The sequence below is a fragment of the Corvus cornix genome, chromosome 3, assembly GCF_000738735.6.
Source record: "Corvus cornix cornix isolate S_Up_H32 chromosome 3, ASM73873v5, whole genome shotgun sequence".
NCBI lineage: Eukaryota > Metazoa > Chordata > Aves > Passeriformes > Corvidae > Corvus > Corvus cornix.
Genome location: NC_047056.1, coordinates 44988793 through 45010668, shown reverse-complemented (window position 1 = coordinate 45010668; position 21876 = coordinate 44988793). Strand labels below are relative to the sequence as shown.

The 21876-nt window shown below is 38.5% G+C and overlaps 1 protein-coding gene across 9 annotated transcripts in view; it reads right to left on the bottom strand.

Annotated features, from left to right (window-relative positions):
• ACTN2 (actinin alpha 2) overlaps window positions 1–21589 on the bottom strand; it is a 68860-nt gene extending 47271 nt beyond the window's left edge. For 7 of the 9 annotated variants that reach the window (XM_010391509.3, XM_010391508.3, XM_019281283.2 and 4 more), the window contains exon 1: window positions 21182–21589. In XM_010391509.3, coding sequence (XP_010389811.1) covers window positions 21182–21316 — 135 coding nt within the window. In that variant the 5' untranslated portion in view covers window positions 21317–21589. The remainder of the gene's footprint in view (window positions 1–21181) is intronic. The other 2 variants (XM_019281280.2, XM_010391507.3) reach the window with 1 other exon arrangement.
• Between the last annotated feature and the right edge of the window lie 287 nt (window positions 21590–21876).

Genomic DNA, 21876 nt, shown 5'->3' with positions numbered 1-21876 from the left:
TAGAAATCTGAACCTGTAAATAAATGAGCCTTTCATTAATTAAGCTTAAGTGATGGACATGTGCTTATTTGCAGATGCTATTGCAGTTTATAGAACTGTTCCAAGCACACCATACTAAACTCAGAGATGAAGTTGGAAAAAAACCTCAGCCATTTCCATCTCTTCTTTTAAATAGTTATGGTAAATGGTCACCTTGTACCACTCAAGTAAATGAGTTTTCTCATTTTTCATTTAATTAAGTTTTCACCAGTTGAAAAGTCTTAAAATACAAATCTGATGCCTACTGTGAAGAAGGCTACTCCTCAGTTTCTTAAGAAGTTTTCTTAAGAAGAAATGGATCCTGGCACTTCTTAGCTCATATAAATATATATATATATATATATCTATATATATAAATTAACTTACTTGTTGCTGCACTTACAGACACAAAACGTAAGTTTTATCCAAAGATCACAAAGTTGTCAAATAATTTAAATAGTTTCTCTTGAAAATTTATGTTTTTATGGCACTGAATTTGCTTGAGACATTCAAGCAAATGGTTTTCTCATCTCATTCATTTTGCAGACACTAAGCAGCCAATGTCCCTGTGATATATACAAGGAAAAGATGCTGCTACTGCTGAGTCAAGCTGCTTTCAATATATAGTTTGATGACAGACAGTGTTTTTATTATCTGCTTTTTTGTATTTGTAGGTTATTTAAGATTCTTTCCAGTTGTATGACATTTGTAGCATTCTGAAGGATAAACTTGGACTACCACAGGGGCCTCCATTCATGAAATAACAAGTTCTGCTGAAGCACTCTAATGTGATTGGAGACTTTATTTAGATTATCTGTACCTAGATAGTTTCGATTATCCTCTATATCTAGAATAACAGAGTTACATCTTTTATTTAAACTCCAGTTGCTCAGAGTTTTCTGTTTTATCAGTGCCCCAGGCCATGCCATGGTGCTATCTGTCCCCTTCCGACAGCCTCATGCAAATGCCACTGCAGTACTTTGCAGCATGCAGCCCCATAGCCTGGTGCCTTCCAAACTAGCTTCCTTTTCCTAGGACTAAACACGGTTATACAAATGATACTTGGGGAAGTGTTAGCTATGTTTCAGTGATGCAATTCATTAGTGACTGCACGAAGGCTACTGCACAACTTAACTTGCAAATTTTAACAGTTTCCTCAATCCACATTTAATTTAGCCCTCATCCCTCTACTCTTATTGTGATACCACTTGTTCTCGCTGCTTTGGCTTTAACTAACAATTCTATTCATAGTTATTGAGAAACAATTCAAAGCATGTTCAAGTCCTGGAGATCAAGATACAGCCAGCATATAGCACCCTGGAAATTTGTAATCCATTGGGATTTAAAAGCTATTAAATGACTTAGACAAAGCAAATTCCTTTTTCTGCTGAGCTGTACAGAACATTTCAGAGTATCAGATTGCCCAGAGAAACAAGGCAGGACTGAAGGCATCAAGCTGAATACTAGGAAGGATACAAAAAAGTGTCTACAAAGCTAGACATTTCTTTTTAGAATTTATTTACCCTAAGTAACTCTACAAATTGAAAAGATAAATAAATAAAAATTCCTCCTTTCCAAGTTTGTTATTACAAAATAAAGTTTGCTAACATGCTTAGATGAGAGACCCCAGAAGAGGGGATGCAGGGCAGGAAGTCAAAGAATTTGCAGTGCCACAGGTGAATGTTCTCTTAATGCACCATTAATTGTCTATTGCTGTCACAGGTCTATTTTGGAAACACTAACTCCAGGAAAGAGAATGCAGTTTATGTGCTATGCCCACTTAGCCTCCTTGTGAAGACTGCCAAAAGCATCTTCTCCATAATTCCCAGATCTGTGATGGCAAAGTGTATATCTATGGGGAAAAAAATTCTTACCTGATAATTTACTCAGGCCACTTAATTTTACAAGCCTCTGACAAGTAGAATTGCAACCAAGGGGCAGAAAAAGGAGATACCCCTAATTAATTATCAATCAACTGCAGAAAATGCCAAAAAAAGAATAGGGTATGCCCACTTTGTACAAATATTTTTGACACAGGCACAATGAAGGACATGCTTTGTGGGAAAAATGGTGTCTTTGAGATCTGAGTTGTCCTACACTTCCAAGAAAGCCCACATGTCCTTTTTATGTGAGTGCAATGATAACTTACTTTTGATAGTGGTTCAAAGCCAGAAAACAAGATGCTATGATAACAAGTTTCACATGTGCATGTGATAATATGGATAAAGACAATTGAGGAAGTACCAGTCACCACAGTCTTGAATACTGGTGAGTTAAGGCAACTTGTTCCACCTCCAGAAAATGCAAAGTAAATTTCTAGTTTGGCACTGACAGTGAGTCCATAATGAACATCACTAAAGCAGTAGCATAACTTTTGCAGGGTGCAAAAGGGGATACACTCCACAAGTTCAGAAGGATTTATTTGCTTACACTCAGTATTGAAATTGAGAAGTGGATCCAGCCTAATGAAGCACTGGGGACCTGTATCCTATTTCGTACACATATCTCATATCAAGGTTAACTCTGCCTTTCACTCCCTCCAACTCAAATCAATTTCTGTCTGCTATAGTATCTCTATAGTATCTATAAGTGTTCAAAACTAATATTTATGTCAAAAGCCATGTCTGCTTGTCTGTGCCCCTAACAGTAGCCCAAGAAAGGCTACTTGCTCACAGGAGTAATTTGGTTTTACTTGAATTGGAAATTTAATCCATTCTGTGCCTGCTAAGGAAAACAGAAGCACAACTTGTTTTTCATGGACCTTAAATTCTAATAACTAGAGCAGGAGAACACACCTGACTAAAATTAGCTTCAAATACACACATTCAACACATTTGTTTACATACATATGTATTATCCTGAATTATTTCAGTCTGATAGAGTTGTTTCTTGGAACTGCTTTACAGCCCTTCTTCTAAAGGGCTTTTCCTCTCTGTGTTAGCTGAGGGTCTTCATTACTTCTAGGCTAAATGGGATGCAGTGATTCACTCTGTAATTATACAGAACATTACTGGGCTCTGAGTGCATGACAAGGGTGTTACAGAAGGAGCTCTGCCAGAACATTCCCAGTAGGCCAGACTGAGGTTTCCCCTTGAAGAATTTCCCATCTGACTGTTATCCATGTTTTAAAATATAAGTTGTGAACCTGCAACATGATCTCCTAGCTCCTGTGTCCACAGTGTGTTCTGATGGCTGTGGAATCAGGGGTTTTCTCTGGGCTTAGGATGCAGTCTGTGTTGGCCCTCGTTCTTTTAACTGTTTATTCTGTTCCCAAAAGAAGAGGCTGGAAGGTGAAACACAGCAGAAAATTGCATAGCATTTTTAAACCAGCTTGATATAAACCAATGACTACACATGGTATCTTTCAGCTGTTCCTAGAGCATCTAGAACAGCTATACTTGTATACATGCAGGAATATATTTTTATTAATTGAAAATAAATAAAATATTACATTTTAGTTGTTGGCTTGAATTATTATTAACTGTTCCCTTGCTCTTCTTTTCCCTTGCAGTGGAAACCTATATGCATTGGCACAAGTTAGTAAAATAACTAGAATAACTACAACAGGAGAGGTGCTTCACCAGTACAACTGGATCACACCAGAACACCAGGAAGCAAAGTGGGATTTTAACACCAAATGTGCCAGAGCATAGCAACAACTCAAGTGAAGCAGAGGGAAAGACAGTAAATGATGACATGAAGGTTAAGGTAGCGGAAAGGTTTAGCATATTCTAAAAGGTTATTAAAAGGAAACCCTCAAATCACAAGCACTATGTCAAAGCCAGATTCCTGGGAACAACAGAAAGGATAAGCACAGAACCATCTCACAATGGAAGTGAGTAGAAGCTCCATCACAAGAACCCCAAATCCAAAACTGGGGAAAGCCCTTCCTGCTCCAGCACATTTGTCTATATATCTTAACAGATGGTGTCAGAGATTATATACTGGCATATTCTGCACTGTCAGCAGATCTGCTCTACTAACTGAGGGAACTTCCTCCCATCCCTTAGTTTTATCACTCACAGGAGAAGACACTAAAGGGATGCATTCATCACACAGGACTTTGCACATGTCTTACTGGCACTCTGCATTTTGCTTGCATGGAAGAGCCTGGGGAGACCTCAGTCCTTGCAAAGCAGGTGGCCTAATCCCGTGTGAGTGTAGGGTTTCCTGTAAAACATGCAACTCCCTCCAGTACTGAATGACTGCACGTCTGTTTTACAGTGCTCACTATAACCAAAAAAACACCCAGAGCATGTAAATATCCCTTGAAGAATAATTTGGCAAGGCTGAACCCCAAGAAATTTTAGATTATTAAGCCTTCTGTTACAATGTGAGTGACCTTAGTTCATTCTTTCAGAGAAGACAACAGAGAAAGTTTATGTTGTCCCAGTGATCTAAACTGGAAAAAACCTCAGGAGGTAGCAAGTTGCATGGAAAATTTAGTATGGGTCACTGCCTGCACTATCCTCACCTCAGCCTTTTTTTCTTAAGGAAAGAACAGGAAGGAAAGGAAGGAAGCAGAGAGGTTTCACAAGGTCTTTGAAGAGGCTAAAACAGTTAAAGTATTGCAAAATTTATTAGGAGCAGGCAGATATCTTTATGGGATCACCTGAGATAGCTGAAAAAGACAGAGAAGTTTTAGGCACACAAGCCCATCTTTACATGCAAGAGAGAAGCCTCAAGCTTAGGTGTGAAAATTTAGGTAAGTGTTCAGACAACTCAGGGCTTTGATGGACCATCGATATAATGCCCCAACAGCTCTATTCCCTGAAGGAAGCCCCTTCCTTTTTCAGTACTGTTGATGACACCCATTTAAGAAAGCTTTACAAGTATCTGTACAACACAACTATGTGACTTCTCAAAGTACATGCAGTACCATAGGGTTGTCTGTTCCAGTATCTTTTCAATTTAAAAGAATTCTGCCTATTCAAAATGTACTTTCAAACAAAACATTGATATTTTAGAACTAGGAACACGTGCAATATTAAAAATCCCATTTCAAACTAAAAGGTACTCAGGATCTGTAGGAAAATACTGGTCTAAATCTACTTTTAACTTTTGGAATTTCAAGCATCATGCAAATAAGAGAAACCTGCTCAGAAAAATAACACAGAAATAAAAGAGGTAGGGAACCTATGAAAACCTGTAGTAAAAGCATGGGTATGGGTTTTATCTTGCATTATAAGAATAGTAAGATATCTCTACCCATTCTTATCTTCACAACAACTGCAACCTACCTAATTTGTTAAGGTGAAGGAATTAGAAAGACAAAGGAACTGCCAGGGAAAAAAACCCTCTCCTGCCTGCTTCTGATGTGTTCTCTGAATTCTGAATGTTTTTTAACACACTCCTATCACTAAGCAGACCAGAACGGTCTGTGCCAAATTTACATGTGGCAATTTTAATAAAAAAGGGAAAAACACAGTCTTAGAGGCAATAAAAGGTTTGGCATATTTTGTTTACATGAAAGTGGGAAATGAGGTAAGTAAGCATCAACTTTTGCTAAATCCAATCTTATATTAGAAGTTAAACTTCCAAGGACAAGCAGGCAAAACCTAAGTTGTACTACAGTTCTAAGCCTGCACTTAGATACACGCATGTCCTCTGCTCATGATTCTGCCTATCTAAACTCTAGCCATTCGTCCTAGTTCCGCTGGTTAAGCCAAAGTATTTTAAAGGTCCCCCATCCAGACTCTACAGAAGCAAGCTCTTTTATGTCATGTACCTAAGTTGATTGCAATAGCAGCCTATTTATCAGAGAAAAACTAAACACAAAACCATAGGGAAAAAAATGTGTATTTAGCAAGTCAGAGAGTTTATTCCTACTAATGGTGACTACTGGCCCACTCTAAGTGGAAGGGCTTATTAAGCAGACTTCTGTAGGAATCTGCCCTGAAGCATTTCCTATACTACCCTTTACTTACACACTTAGATGACAGAACAGGGTGCATGCTTATCACATTTGAGTAAGACAAAACGATGGGTCTGTAAGCATGTTTCATGACAGAACTACAGTTCAAACTAATCTTAACGAATCAGTGAAATAACTTGAAGAAAGCCAGATTCAGATTAGCAAGAAGTCTCGATTCTCCCAATCATACTTTCTGTGATCTTCATGGAAGATTCCTATCCTAACTGACATCTACACTGCAGCCTTGAAAAGGGAGAATAGCAAGAAGACTGTTTTTCCTGCCAGATTGTGTCTGAGAAGCCTTAAAATTTAGGTGTATAAGTGATTCAAAGACTACAAAATAAGAAGTCACTCAGCAGAAAACAACTCCCTGGTTGGAATCCAAGCACTTGGCAAGCAATGGATGGCTGTAAATTTTGTTTCTGTCAGGGTGCTCTTTCAGTGGTGATCCCCATTTCCCTCTTCTATTTTCATATGATCCTCTAATTTCCCTTAGCAAAAAGAAATCTAATATTGGAGATTTGTCAGCGATATTGGAGAAAAAGAAAGAAGATGGTGAAGACAGAATAATAATGAAACAAAGCTGAAGAAACAGAGGATAGAGGGAGAGTCAAAGTCAATAGGCAGAAGAGTGTTCATGGAAAGCTAAATAAACCAAAATAAAAAGAAGTGGATTCCATGATGTGTTCCATGGGTATGCACATTTCCTGAGGTCTGTATTATCATCCTTGAGAAGAGACCCCAACACTTGTGTTTTCTCCCCAGCTTTGCAACAGCCTTTAAGGCACTTAAGACAGGAATTTTAAAGATGTTTTTACTGTCCTAAATGCTGAGCAAATTATGACCCCTGATTCCTCACAAGGGACTATAATCCTTTTAACAATGATAGGAGCAAATGTTAGCCATAGCTGAGTGCTTTTCAGCATCCCACTTCTGTATTCAAGGATAATAATAAACCCTCCATATTCCACAGCACTATTTTGCGGGGAAATTAACCATTGTTTTTGAGATGCTCATACACTACCCTGAAAAAAAGCCCAATAAAGAAACAGTAGCAAGAGAGATTAGAAAGTTGACAAAACTATAAATGTCTTGTAAATATAGAACTGTGAAAAAATGAATCAAAACCAGAACCTACTGTGAACAGATGGAAAACAACACATAACAACTACCAACATCTTCAGAATCTGTTCACTGTCATCCAATGTTAATTCTGCATTTAAAAACCAAATCAAGCTTTTTAGTATAAACCAGTTACCTACCACTGTAAATCTAGTTACATGCTAGTTATCCTTCCCTCCTTAAACTCTTAGTGAATGTGCCAGCCCCTTCAGTATGGAGAAAGAAGTGGCTCATGGAACTGTTAAGAATAGCAATGACTGTGAGTAACCCCACAGATGCAATCTGAGAAAGCATTTTCACATACAGAAATCTTTTTAGCTTTCACCTCTAGGATGAAAAGTCACTGTCCCTACCTCTCACTAATAAGGTCAGTTTTGGGCACCTCCAATGAAGCTGCCATTTCTGGTAGTTTAAGTGATGGGGACACCTGTCCTGCCGAGAGCTAAACTGAGCATACAAGTCACCTCACAGATATTACCAAACAGTCTGCATGTGTTAGCAACCCTGTCACTTACTCACCTGGCCTGGGTTCAAAACACTGACCTAAAAGTGAAAGGTTCCCATCAGCCACACATTCCCAACCAATAAATTAAAAGTCCATCTTCAGCACAAGGTTATCTTTCATCATGAGCTGGGGTGTGGGAGCTATCAGAATATTCCACTCAGAAGGCTTTGCAATACTGAGACTTTTAATTAATAATGTCACTGCCTTGCTAAGCAGTGCAAGTCAGCTTCCTCTTGTATGTGAATGACTATTTTTGCAGTACAGTTTGTTCATGCACATCCTATGCATGAATCCTTGGAAAAAGATGGTTCCTAACAGCATCCAGGCAATATTGTATGAGAATCCTTTGTCCAGATGCACAAGTAAAGCTGTATTATGGCAGCCCTGGATAATTCATACTAGCTAGATGGAGTAATGGGGAGCAACCCCTTGTTGTTTGTAATGATCTTAACTCTTCATTTTCCCTTCTACTTCAGTAACACTATGCATGACATCATTTACAGTTACACAAGAGTCTGCTCTCTTTGCCTTTTATGTAAAACAACAGGTATGTTAATACCTTGTCATAACAGAACTAATACCTCTGGATTTTGGATTACATACCATTATTCAATGCACATTCTCAACGTAGACAATTAGCACTAGAGAATAGTAAACAATGGTATAGTCTCTGAAGTAAACAAAGTTCTCAAGTTACTAACAAATTTCTAAGTTATAATAGCCCCCATATTAAATTGCATTCTCCAATGAGAGTGAAAAGACAGACTGTGAGTAATGACTCAGTGTTTGAGTTCTTGCTCTTCCACAGCTTTCTGTATGACTTCTTCCACGTTATAAAACTTCTTTACATGTCCAAAACCTTTATCCCACAGTAGACGTGAAATATAAATACATTCCATGGACTGAGACCTTTAAATGCAGAATTAGACAGGCTCTACTAATCTTTACAATGGAATGTACTTCACAGTCTCATGTACATTTTGAAAATTTAAAATGCTGTAGCAAGTGAAAGAACTTGTATTTCATAATCCTCAAGAAACAAATATTGGTGAAAAAGTTATCTGTGAATCAAATATATTCAGAACACAGTTCTTAAATGGCAGTAAAGTTTTAAAAACAAACCAAACACAAACAAAGAACAACAAAAAAGGAATCACTGGAACAACACAAATGCAAAGTTTTGAATAACCTATTTTTGGTCAATGGCTTTTGTTCTCTTTTCTTTTCAGATGTTGATTTTGTATTTCCCTCAAAGGAAAATTTTATGAATATGCTGATCTCTTTAAATTGGTAATATTGTTTCTAGCATTTAATAATTCAACAATTAACAGATCATGGGAGACTTGTTCTTTGTTACATGCAGCACTGCTGAATTTTGCCCTTCAAAGTGCCTCTTACTGAAATCTGCAGAAATAGAGATCATCACCCACAAGGACCAGCACCTTTCTGACGGAACCAGGGTACTCTTACACGGCATGGCAGGGAGTTCACAGCATCCAGCCCAAACCTCTGAGGACTGCCAGCTATTTGCATGGCACAACAGTATTTTCCTCTAACAGGGTAAGCTAACTCTAGAGCATCCTAAGCAAATATTCTCTGCTCCGATACACTGCACTTTGCAGAGCTTGCATGTGCACTCTATAAACAAGTAAGCCTGACATTACAACCTGAGGTAGTATGGCTACACCTTACACAGCATTCCCGATCACTTTACGCCCCAGAACCTTACAGTGCATGCCTAGAAATAAATTAGTTCTTGCCCAGTTGTCAGGGCATTAAAATAGATTTGCCACTACACTGCACAAAGTTGAGTGCAGCAAAGAAATGTACACATTTTTACAACAGTTTTAATGGACTCTGTCACCCATGTAATAAAGACTGCATCTTTGCATTTATACAGAGGTACATATTCATATCTCATAAAGTGCTGTCCAAATACCCGTCCCCAGCCAGGCAGGCTGGGCACTATGGACCTAAGCTAAGAGCTTGCAGAGCATGAAGTGCATAGGTTCTGTTAGAAATTCCAAAGTACTGATGCACACTCCCAAATATCTCTTTTCCATGCACCGTCTCTCTTGCTCTCTACAAGACTTTTAGATACAGATCTTGGGTGAACAAAATTAAGACAACTCCCGATACTTTTGAAGGCATGCTCAATTAATGGAACAGAGACCTATTTGCATTCTGGTGCTTTCTGCACCATTTTTGAGCAAAGAGACATTTGGGAGGTCTCACTCTAAGTGCTAGTTAGGCAGAGGATCTAAGTATTGAAAAACCAAGGAAAAAAAGGATAGGGAAAGGTATTTCATATGTCATGGGACCAAAATATACAACAAAAAGTTAAAATGTGATAGGTCAAAAGAAATTCACCATTTCTAAGTGTCTTGGAATGAGTTAATTCTGGAGCACCACCTTTCCTGTGTTTCTGCTTCAGAAGAGTATCAACAACCTAGAAGGCCTCTTCAGAAAAAGACTTGCATTAAAAATGCCAACAGTTTTGGAGGGAACTGTTTCAGCAATGATAAAATATCTGAGACCAACCATTTTACTGTTTTCTCTCTCCCTCTATATGCTTTTCCAATTTTCTACTTCTTCACTGTTACAGAAGAAAAGACTAATCTCTGTTTCATTTGCCTCTCCCAGTGGGAAGTTGAAAATGAAGTATAGGTAATCCCAAAGGGGATACTATGGTGGATCTGCAAGGGAGAAATCTGCAGGTGTGTTTTAAACAGAAAGTCAGTGCACCTCATTCTGCCTGGGGCTTTCTCTCAAGTATATTAAACAAAGAACATGCATTACCACTACCCTGTCAGTGCCAAAAGAACCTTCTTAATAAAGAGATAGGATCTCCTATTATTTCCAGTCTCGGGTCCTTCTTCCATCAGCTGTACCCTACAGTGTTCTTCCTAGTTTCCCAAGAGCTCATGAACTAGCACAGATGCTGTTGGCTAACAGTTTTGTTTGAGCAGATATATATTTACATGGCCAAACACTATTTAGGATGAGATGAAAGAAGCATTCACACATTACAGTATGGAAGGAACTAAAGGTATGCCCTCTGGAAATAGAAGGATTAATTAAAGTAGGCTAATCCAGGATTTAGTTGACTGGCTTTCCAAATGTCTTTCCCTTGTTTTCTCTGTTGATTTTCTTCACCTTGCTATCTTTATCCAGTAATTATATACTACACTGCCAGGTGAGTAAGTAAATCCATTATAAAATGGTCAATACAGAGTGGGATAAAACTGTGTTTCTATCCAATTTAGCAACATTCTTTAAAGCACTTCCATAATCATAAAAGCAGGTCTTCTGACAGATATTGAAAGGTTTTTCAATTTTAGCCTCACCAAAACACACAGTCTTAAGTCACTGACACCAATAAATGATGGGAAAATATGTCAAGAGTCAGATCCCAAAAATCAAATTTACACAGTAAATGTTGTCTTTGCACTCTGTTATGTAGTACATTTGGAGATAACCAAACCAAGTTTCGCTTGTAATCTAAACTAAGGTTTTTCAGTTGAGACTCTTATAGAGAAAGGAAAACCTCATACACTAATTCCCAATGATGCAACAAAAGGGGTTTTGTGGCATATATGTGTGGCATATATGCCGTGTTACTCAGTGTAGTATATCTCAATACACAAAGCACACAATCTGTCCATGTGAACTACTTCACTATTGTAACTGATGACTAAAAAAAAAATCAATTTTTATTTCATGCTTGTTTTGAGAAACTGATTTTTAAAGAATTTAGTTATTTCTGTGATTAAAGATACCACTTAAACATACCTAGTTAATTTGTTTAAGCTTTAATTTTTTTTAATGAGGTATTATCTATAGAATAACATTTTCTAAAACATTTAAAATATCCTGTAAGCCAGCAGACTTTCAGAAAAATTTAGGAGTTTCTAACTAATATTTAGTGTGGCTCAGGTTCCTAAATTACTTATCTTTTCTTTGAACCAGAATAAATAGCAAAACATTACTCAGGATCTTTGGATGACTTGATTACATATGAATAAGAAATTTAACTAAGTAACCTGTTCTCAAGACTAAGAATAACTAAGAATAGATAGGTAAATAAACAACGATGACTGTAACTGTTGAAGGCATAAACAACAGTTTTAGACAGTAGAGAGTTTGTGATAAGCAAACTGCTTCATCAATTAAATAACCAGTTCTTTGTTTATAGCATATCTCTTCTCAACCGGAGCCATGCTGGGACCTGTGCTTGGTCATGGAAATGAAGGCCTTAGACAAAAGGGAAGAAAACCAACTTCAGCCTCATGTATGGTGTTTTGCTTGTCTTTTAATATTAATGCCAGATGGATGATAAGTGCATTATACATAATATGTGCATGCACAGATACAGCTGCTTGTGGGGCTGCACTGCAAACTCCATTACTGAAATTATTTAGGATTAAGAAGTATTAAGAAGAGGGACAGTTGCCTCAGATTTCTTCCATAATCTGGTATATAGCAGATGATCATTGTCCCAGGAAATAAAGGGGACTGGAAGACTACGGATAGTAGTAGAGTCAAAGATGGTCAGCTACTCTGCCAAAGAAAACGTGGTGGAACTGCTCTCCAGAACAGAGCTGGAGATGAGCTAGGGCTACAGAGGTTTTCATAGCCCAAAGGAACTCCTCTAGGTAAAATAATACCCCAGAGCTACACAATAATTTACAATTGGGTGTTTAGAGTTTTTTGCTTTTTTAAAATTTGAATTTAAGGCAGCTGGGTACCAGTTTTCTTCGCATTAAAGAGTGCAATGTCTTAAGTCTTGCAGCAGTGAAAAGCTACACTGATGCCAAGATTAAATATAAAATGGAGTTTAAAAAAAAAATCACTTAATGCTAGATAGGTAAGCCTTTCTATGACTGCCGAAATAGCAGGCTGATTTTCAAAGGTGCAAAATAGACAGAAGTTCCTCCTGACGTCAGTGGAAATGCCTGGGTGTTCAACACCTATAAAAAATATGAGTGTTTCCTTAGATGCTTAAGGAATAATCACAGATGCTAATTTTAGCCTGGGGTAGTCACTTTCCACAGACTCCTGCTATGGTAGTGGGGGTGAGCAAGGCTTTTCAGGGGGGCAGTTAAGATTAGAATCTGTCTGCTCTAAATTAGGTTCTGCAAGTTATCAAAGTAATGGATGGGTGGTCCTCTTTAATTTACAAGTTTTTTGAAGAGAAACAAAAACGAACATCAGATTTCAAGTTGAAGGAATTCTGGCAGTTAAGAGCAGTTGGGAGGAAGCATTTGAAGCAAATGGAAAATCTTAGTCATATCAAGTACAGTAAACACTTAGCACTGCCATCTGCAAAGCCAGTACATAGGTATTACAACCACTGTTTTGGAGATGTAGACATGGACAAAGCAATGTGTCCTTATAATTCAAAAGTGGGGAAAACCAGGACCAGACATAGGAGCAGCAGTGCCCCTTCTTGCACTTAGGACGTAAGTTTAGGATTTATTTTCTCTCCTCTGTGCACACTCAGAAATTTTAGGTCCAATTATAGAAACTAACTAAAAATCAGCCAGACAGCTGTCACCTTCTGTTTCCCTCTGGACAGGCTTTCAAAAGTATGAAGTGTATTTCTACAAGCTACCATTTCAAGTAGGAGACACTTTCATAAAAGGAGATCATTGCATTTCAAAGTCTTCTGCCTCTGTCTCTTCCTGCAAAGCAGTAACACGTGCCCTGTAAGCTTTCCACACCAGTAGTTTGAGGATTACTGAGACCACGTTGTCTTGATCTGTACTGAAGTGTTCCTTGTACTGCCAGCAGGAAGAGGTACTACAGGTTCTGTACAGAAACAGGCACAGAAGGTGATCATAACACTGTGTCTGCTGGTTAAACAGTGTGAAAAGAGGAACCTTCTATCTTTAAATACATGCCCAATTTTATCATGTAGAAATAGAGCATTGTATAGGACCTGCATAGTTATGATAACCTTTATGCATCAAGTCTCTCAACCTGAGGCACATTTCAAACCAACAAATCCAGTGATCTAAGAAAAAATGTCACACACTCTTATCACAGCAATTCATTAAATGGTGTTCCCAAACCACTGAAGATGTGAAAATCCCCCCAAACTACTAGGAATGAAATTTAATTTAGGAAGAAATGGAGTGCTCAGTGTGAATACACTCTTCTTCTGGAATCAGCTGACAGTAAAGAATGCATGGTCGTAAAAGAGATACTCACTCAGAGTCAGCAACTTCTCAGTGCTCACAGTGGAGAAATACCACATCAGATACACATTGTTTATCCCAACAATTATGGCTCAGAAGAAATTATGCTTGGCAGGAAAGACATTCAAATCAACTCAACTTTGCCAACTGTGTAAGCACTTTTATATTTGTTTATTTGTAAGGCTATAAAATAACACATAGGAGGGACATTTTTTGACTTGGGACAAAGCAAAGCAGCACAAATCCCCATCTAATTCTGTTTCATTGAAATGTTTCTTCCTAGATCATGTCTACCTGAATTCCAGCTACAAATCCAATGCATTATTCTGTAAGCAGGTTCTGCAGTACAATTTCTAAAATAATATTAATATCTACATATCAATCACCATTTGCAATTAAAGAAAATCTTAATGCTCAGTCTTTTTGAAATGAATCAGTAGAACTGTACAGTGCAATTCAGAAATTACTACCTAAACTGAAAATCATTAAAGAGATCAGAATTTATGCAACAGTGATCAATTCATGTGAGGCATTTGCTGGCATCTGATTTTTCCATCATAATGATGTATTTTGTCTTGTGAGAGGACAGAAGGGTTTTAATGAAAGATTTGACCTGGCCCCATTGGCCAAAAGCAGTCAAAATTCATTTTGCAAAGCTGTTTTAGCTTTATTTGGAAATAGTTGATGGAATCATGATATTTTCTTACTGATATTCATTAGCTTACAGAATTTACCCCAGCCCTGCTTTTGCTTGCACAGGGCGAGAAATTGTATAAGCATGGATTCCTTTTTACTGCAGTCTCAGGGCTGAAAACCCTAGGAGGTCTTCCAAGCAAACACCTTCCATGCCCCTCTCTTCAGCTCTCCAGTGACCCAAACAGAGATTCAGGCAAGATGCAGACATCCCAGCCCCAAGAGATTACTACAAAGTCCATTGCTTAGCACACAGCTTTTCTCCAGCTCTTAAGCACATAGGTTGCACCTTATGGAAACCCACTTAGATCTATACTTTCTTCCAATCCTTATTGTCTTATTAATTGGATCAGCGTATCTACAGACAGACATTTTACTATACGAATTTCAGGGAAGGCCATGGTGTGTATCTATGAGTAAAGGAAGCAGGTAGCCTTTGCTTCCCATTATAAAATGGTTCTTACAATTTATTTTCATAATCATACAGTTCTGTTGCTGGCAGATATTTGGGGGTGAATGGCATTTAACAGCTAAACTGAGACTGTGGGAATTATCAATTTGACAACACTCAAAAGCATACAGAGCCTGGAATGGGTCAACATTGAGAGGTTGATTTGAGTTTAAACAGAATACATAATATTGAGTAATGTATTGATTTCTCTCACTTAGTAGTGGTAAAGAAAACCTTCCCATTCAAACAAAGTACCTACATAATAATTTCTAGTAAAGTGAATATCATAATAGTTTTCTTTGATTTTTCCTTTATATACCAGTACCACAGTATTCCGGGCTGCACACCTTATTGACAGCTTCCAAGACAAAATATGATCGTTCCACTATCCTTTCAGCATGCTCCTCTCAAGCACCATTCCATGCAAGTAACATCAGCAAGAGGAATTTAACATGTTACTATTTTAACAAGCACTAATCTCTAAGAGGCCAATAGTACAGAACAAGCCATAAACATATCCCATATTTCTACAGAGACTCCTTCTGCCCTCAAGGAAACTCTTCACAGGATGAGAGAAATTGCCACTCCATGGCCTTCTGTTCCATCAGTGTCTAATACCTGGGACAGTTACAGTATATGCTGAAAAAATCAAGACATGCTGTTGTAGAAAAAAAAATATTACGTTTCTCCATTGACTACCAAGTTCTCAGGCAGACCTTCTATGGGGCCATCTCCCACTGAGATTTAACACACATAGGATTTAAAAGAAAACAAGAGATGTTCTTTGTGTGTCCTTAATACTAGAGCTTTTGGCATCCATTGTTTGAGAATAAAATTCTTGATGCACCTGGGGGAGGAACATTTGGCCTTGGAATGCTGAAACTTATGTTCCATAAGGTGCACTCTGCCTCTACAGTAACACATTATCATTTGGCAAGACAATGCTATTCTATACAAGGCAGCTAAATACTTGATGAATACTAGAAAAAAAGTCTAAAAAAGGTGAAATTTTTGGTACTTTTCAACTATTAATACTAACAGAAAATCCTGCATTTCAACCAACAGAATTCCCAAGACACCTACATCATCCTAATTATCTGCATAAAAGGTAAAGGAGGGAGAGAACTGCAGTGTAGGACTCAGCATATGAAATAGCATATGCTACCATGGCACATGGTTTTTCCATTATCATTCTGCTTTTGATTCTGGATGATTTTCCTCCTGGCATATTAAATCCCCTCCTGAAACTAGTTCTAAAGCTACTCAACTCAGGACTCTCCTCTTTATGAGAAATGTGCAACTGTTAACAGGTTTGTACTAGGACTAAGTAATGAGAAGGTTCATACTCTCTCCGAAAGGAGAGGACCTTTTGTTTCTCTCACACCTCCTACATTCATGTCCAGACCCTGCTCATGTTGCTCACTCGCAGAGGGGAATCCGTGCCTTCTCAACAATCCCACTGGTATTCCAAGTGGGTAAGAAGTGTTACTTCACTAAAAACCCTCTAGTGGTGGTTCTGTGTGTGCCATGGGAGCCTAACCCCAAGGCTCATTATTCAAGGAAAGAATTTTACATGATTTAAAACAAACAAACAAACAAACAAACAAACCAAAACCCAAACCAATTGTATTTCCAGCTAACCCCAGTGAAAGAGGAAGACCTAGGCTGGAATGCCCTCTACACATTGCAGATGCTGTTGTATTCTCCACAACAATTGTTTCAATCTGGAGCCTGTAAATCCATGAGAAGTGGTTCTGCAGTACTGAATTTTGCTGGTGGCATCCAGCCTCTCCTGCCAAAAGTTTTCTACCTTACATTTATTTTTCATTCATTCAGCCTTGCTTATTTTTCTCCTCCAGTGAAGAATGAAGCTGTTTCCTTCCACTACATCTGTCTTCTCACTCCCTAGTAGAATTCTTACAGGAAGAGGTTTCTGATAAGAAATCAACTTAGATTCCACCCATAGAAGACCAGGCAAACTTCAGAGTAAATCCGGGACACTGACTGTAACTCTATTTATAGACAGTGAAGTCAGACTGAACACAAGGTCAATTTCTCTTTCAGGCTGCAATGAACCTCTCAAATCTGCTGAACTTAATGAAGCTGCAGCAACGTAAGAAAAATAAGAATATTGTCCATAATCCATAGTTCATAATCATAGCTCCTTCCAAATAATTTGCCATACATGTGACTTCCAAATGCTTTTTTTTTTTTTTTTTGCTTGCAAGCACAACAGGAGTTATATTACCAGCCAAAGGAGGTAATGCAGATAAATCCTTATAGGTCACACTGGAAATGTAATCTGATATGCACTGCTGAAGACTGAAAAGACACAGCTTCTTTCCTTAAGAATCTTTTCCAAAGTCCTCACTCATGTACAACGTTCAGTGTCTTCAAGATTTGCATTCAGAAAGAGGGCAATATTAAGGTAAATAATATCTTAACTCTTCTTGTTTATTTTATACCTGTACAAAAAACCCAACCAAAAGGCCATAATTTACATTGACACCTACATTAAAACCCTGCTGCATTAACAAAGAGGTGCTACCAGGGTTATACAGCAAGCTAGAATATGATCATTCATCTCTAACAATATCAGTAAGGCAAGGAACATGTTCCCAGTTCTTTCCTTATGTGTGTTAGGGCGATAGTGTCAGACATGTCTGAATGACTGCAGAAGGCACATGTTAAATATGTGAGCTCCGTTGATGCCTTACAATACAACTGTCCACACTTGTAGAAGTGTGGAAGGGACAACAATTGCTTCACAACCTTCCTTGGAAATCTAACAAACCACATTTCATGTCAAAGTTTTTAAAAAGCACGCTCACTCTTATAATTATTCATAGCAAAGTTGCAAATAGGCAAGAGGGCTGTTTAACTCATGGCTCACCAAGCTGTGTTGGCAGATCAAAAACATTGCAAAAATACAGTGTGTGTGCATTTCAAGTAGCATTGCTGTGCTAGGTTTCCTAAGCTAAGGGACACTGCATTTCCTTGCATTCCTTTTAGTTATATTGAGACACAGGGTAGTGAAAACTAAAAGGTTTGTGGAGTCTGTTGAACTTTTCTTGAAAATTTAAGAAATAAATTTATTATGAAGAAAAGAGGAATTGTGTTTTAAGTCTTCCATTAGAAGCTAGTATGAGTTCCACTTCCACTCCAGTCCAGCAGGGTAGGGACTGAAAGACAGCTCATCTCTAGTCTGACAGACCATAGAACAAACCACTTATACCAGTTCTTACAAATATAACTGCTGTCCTCTTTCTACCGGTGGGAAAACCAAGGTCAGAGGTGAGCTGACCTTGTCTAGGATTACAGAGCAGAATGAAGAAAATAATCCCACCCTCTCTGGCCAGACTTTCTAACTTCCAATACTTTTTTATTTCTGTGTAGTACTGAAGGAACAAGGGGCCACTTCCATAGATCTTTCAGCTGCTGTTTTAATGCACGTGGGCAGTGGAAGTGTAGTGGGTCAAGGAGCAGACTTCAGAAGTCTCCCATCTCATGGTACACATCTATATATTCAAAAGACACTAAGGCCATAGTTCTCTAATTACTTTCTACTGTAGACAGCATGTCCATCCAAAATACAATTTTTTCTTTCACGTTGCTGTCTAAAATGCCCAACCATATGACCCTGTTTAAGTTTTTGCCAATAGTGTCTAACGCAGAAATGGTCAAATTGCTGCATTTTCTCGATATGCTGAGTTGACACAGGCTAAATGTTACCTCAATTAATTCATTTAAATTGTTGTTCACATTCAGAGAGACAGTGCTAAACTACAGCTCAGCTTTCTTTCCTACAGTGTTCTTCATATATTTTTGGACATCTGCAACCACCAAAGAGCCTGGATTACAGCAGACCATAATACTCTACGAACCACAGTTATAATTAGGCGTCACCTCCATTGTAATCCTACGGACGTCATCATGTGTTACCAGCATCTGTTGACAGATTTCATACCAGGCATATCACTGAAATGGCAAGTCTGGAGAGGGCAGCCCACAATAGAAACAATGGCGTTTATTTTTGGTTTGTTCCAAGACTGTCTAATAGAAAATATATGCTGCCAACTGCCAGGGCTCCAGCAAGATCACTTCTGAATATTGTATTACCAGTTAGAACAAAGATCTGCGCCCATGTACTTGCAATCTTCTCCTAATGAATAACAAACCTAAGAAAGCACTTTCTGCAACTGTCTTAGCACAAATTAGGAGAAGATAGAAGCCTTGACATTCTACAAAGTTTATCAGGCCCTTTATCATGCAAGTACTTACTTTTCATGTAATAATAAATTCAGACTTCTTTCCAAGATGAGGAATAAGGATCTCCTCTTATAACTTTTATTTGAATACAGTATCACATTAATACTAAAACTAAACCCTGGGAACTGGCAACATAAAGTAGCAAAACCACGCTCTCTACTCTCTGGAAGCAAAGCAGAGCCTGCTTTAATTTGTCAGTGTGGAAATCTGACTTTCTGCTGAAGTACTGCTTGTTCAGAGGAATGGAAACATAAAATTTTCAATGCAGTATAATTGCTCCCTGCTTTCCTGTAAAAGTCAAGAGACTTACTGTAAACATAAGAATGTCTACCTATTCCAAATTCTCCTTCCTTTTTAACATTTATCTGCATTGAAGGAAAACTGCATTAGAGTGCATAACTATCTAGTAACCTGTCCATTTTATTTTGAAAACAGCCTTCTCTGAAATACTGGACAATTGAATCCTAGTTAGATGTAACACAACCTCTTACAGATGAGCAGTTTCAAATCACTAAAGTACTTTAGCACTGTCATTCTTGTTATAAAACATAAAAGTATAGTTCACCATCTGAAGAGTGCCAAATGAAAACAAATGCCAGTGTTGATGAGTACAACTTAATTATTGGTCAGGAGCTGCAGCAGCTGCTAGATCAAGAAAAGTGAACTTCAGCTTAGAACAGAACTTCCCCTATCCTCACACAGGAGGATCTGAATAGGTATGAATGTAAGAAAATGAACAAAACCAGATAAAAGTCACAGAATGAGGGAGGCTGTAAGATCAATCTGAGAGGAAAATACTGGTTCTACAAATTTTAATGGAAAAGCAAGCCCACTGGCCCCAAAAATTCTAACAGCTCTTACTTTTATAATTATACTTTTATAGTACAGCTTTTATAGAAGCTGTAACAGTGGGACAGAGTGTCATAAGATCTAAATTTGCACCTTCTACTTAAGTTGCTCACCAATGCAAAATGCATATTCAAATTCATTGTCCAGACCACTGTCTCTCTCTCCCTCTCTTTTTTTCGTTCTTGTAACCAGCCGATAACCTTTTAATCCCAGATCTGTCAGCTGTGACTTAAACATCACCTTTTAAATTAGGAAGCAATAAATCCTTTGCATTATTTCATCTTTCCTTTCCGTATGCTACTTAAAATTTAATGTTATGAAATTAGATATTGCAAATATTACTAAAGTACCAAAGCATTGACATGACTGCTGTTGGGATCATAATTTCTGCCTATGTTCAGAAAAAGAACATGGACAGTACTTGGTAGCACAATAGTTTTCTTACACCTACAAGGCAAGAAGGATTTCTTCTAAAACTGTATCCTGAGGAGTTTACAGACCTCTTTTTTTTTTTTTCCCAGACAGTGAACTGGCATATAGGAACATAATAATGACATACAGTTTTCCAAATATAGCGTGGAAATATTTCTGGGCAATATTTTCCTTGTCAAGTTATTCAGTCAGAATGGAGATAAATTCTAGAAAGAGCTGACTTGCAAGATTACAATTTCAAAAGTGATTTTTCAGTCTGCTCTCAGAAATACTGCAACCTTTTTTGCACACTAATTTTGAACCATCTCGTTCATCTCTGTTTATAATTGCAATTTACTCTTTTTGAAAATCAATAAGGTGCGTACATAAATTCAGAGTCTGCTTTCTGAAAGGAAGACCCAGGAACTGAAGTTGAAAGTTACTGAAATACTTATACATAAATTTAGAAGTACTGACAGAATATTTGCTGTGCAATATAAAAATAAACTCCTGACTCATAAATCATTTTCATCTGACATAGGTTTCACTTAAGAATCAAAAAAGTGAATGCTTTATCCTCAAAATATGGCAAAGCTACTATACATTATATAAATGGTTTATACAATGTAAAATATATTTTATTAGAACCCCTTGCTGTACAACCCCAACAATTCCGGACACAGCACGGCAATAAGATAGGGCATCATTCCACACAGAAGCACACACACAGATACACATTATTTCCAGACCTTCCTTTGCTGTTTCTCCCATGCTGGGTCCAGGAGCAGGTCCCTGTCCCATTCTTCTTCTTGGGTCATGTACTCATCTTCTTCATAGTTGTAGGTGTACTGCATGTTTGTTTCTATCTGATTCATGCTATTCATGCTACCCAGGGATCAGCTTCAGCTGCTGCAGCTTCTACTACGATTTAAGTTTAGTTTACTTGCTGAGGGGTTGTAAGTAGCAGTGTCTTTTTTCTTTCTTTCTTTCTTTCTTTTTTCTTTTTCCAAGGTGACAGGGAATGAATAGTGACGAATCTCTTTGAGAGCAGAGGCTGAAACCGCCAGGTAGGTGCTGACCTGTGGTGACCTTCCTTCCCTGTATCCCCTGTGCCTCTGCCCCTCGCTGCTGCTGCTGCTGCTGCTGCTGCTGCTGCTGCTGCTGCTGCTGCTGCTGCTGCTGCTGCCGCTGCTGCTGCCGGTCCCTGTGGCTGACCCTGCGGAGGAGCCCGGGGCGGCTCTTTGCCGCGGGTTATTATCCCCGCCGGGCCGTCACGTGGCTCGGGCGGCGGCCCCGGCCCCGCCGCGGGCACCCGGGCGGGCAGGGCTGCCGAGGTCAGCGAGGAGCGGCGGCTGCTCCCCTCAGCGCTCCGGCCCAAAACGACTGACCGTCGTGCCTGCCGGTCTGCTCTTCCAATCTGACACATACCCGTCCTTTTGTTTTG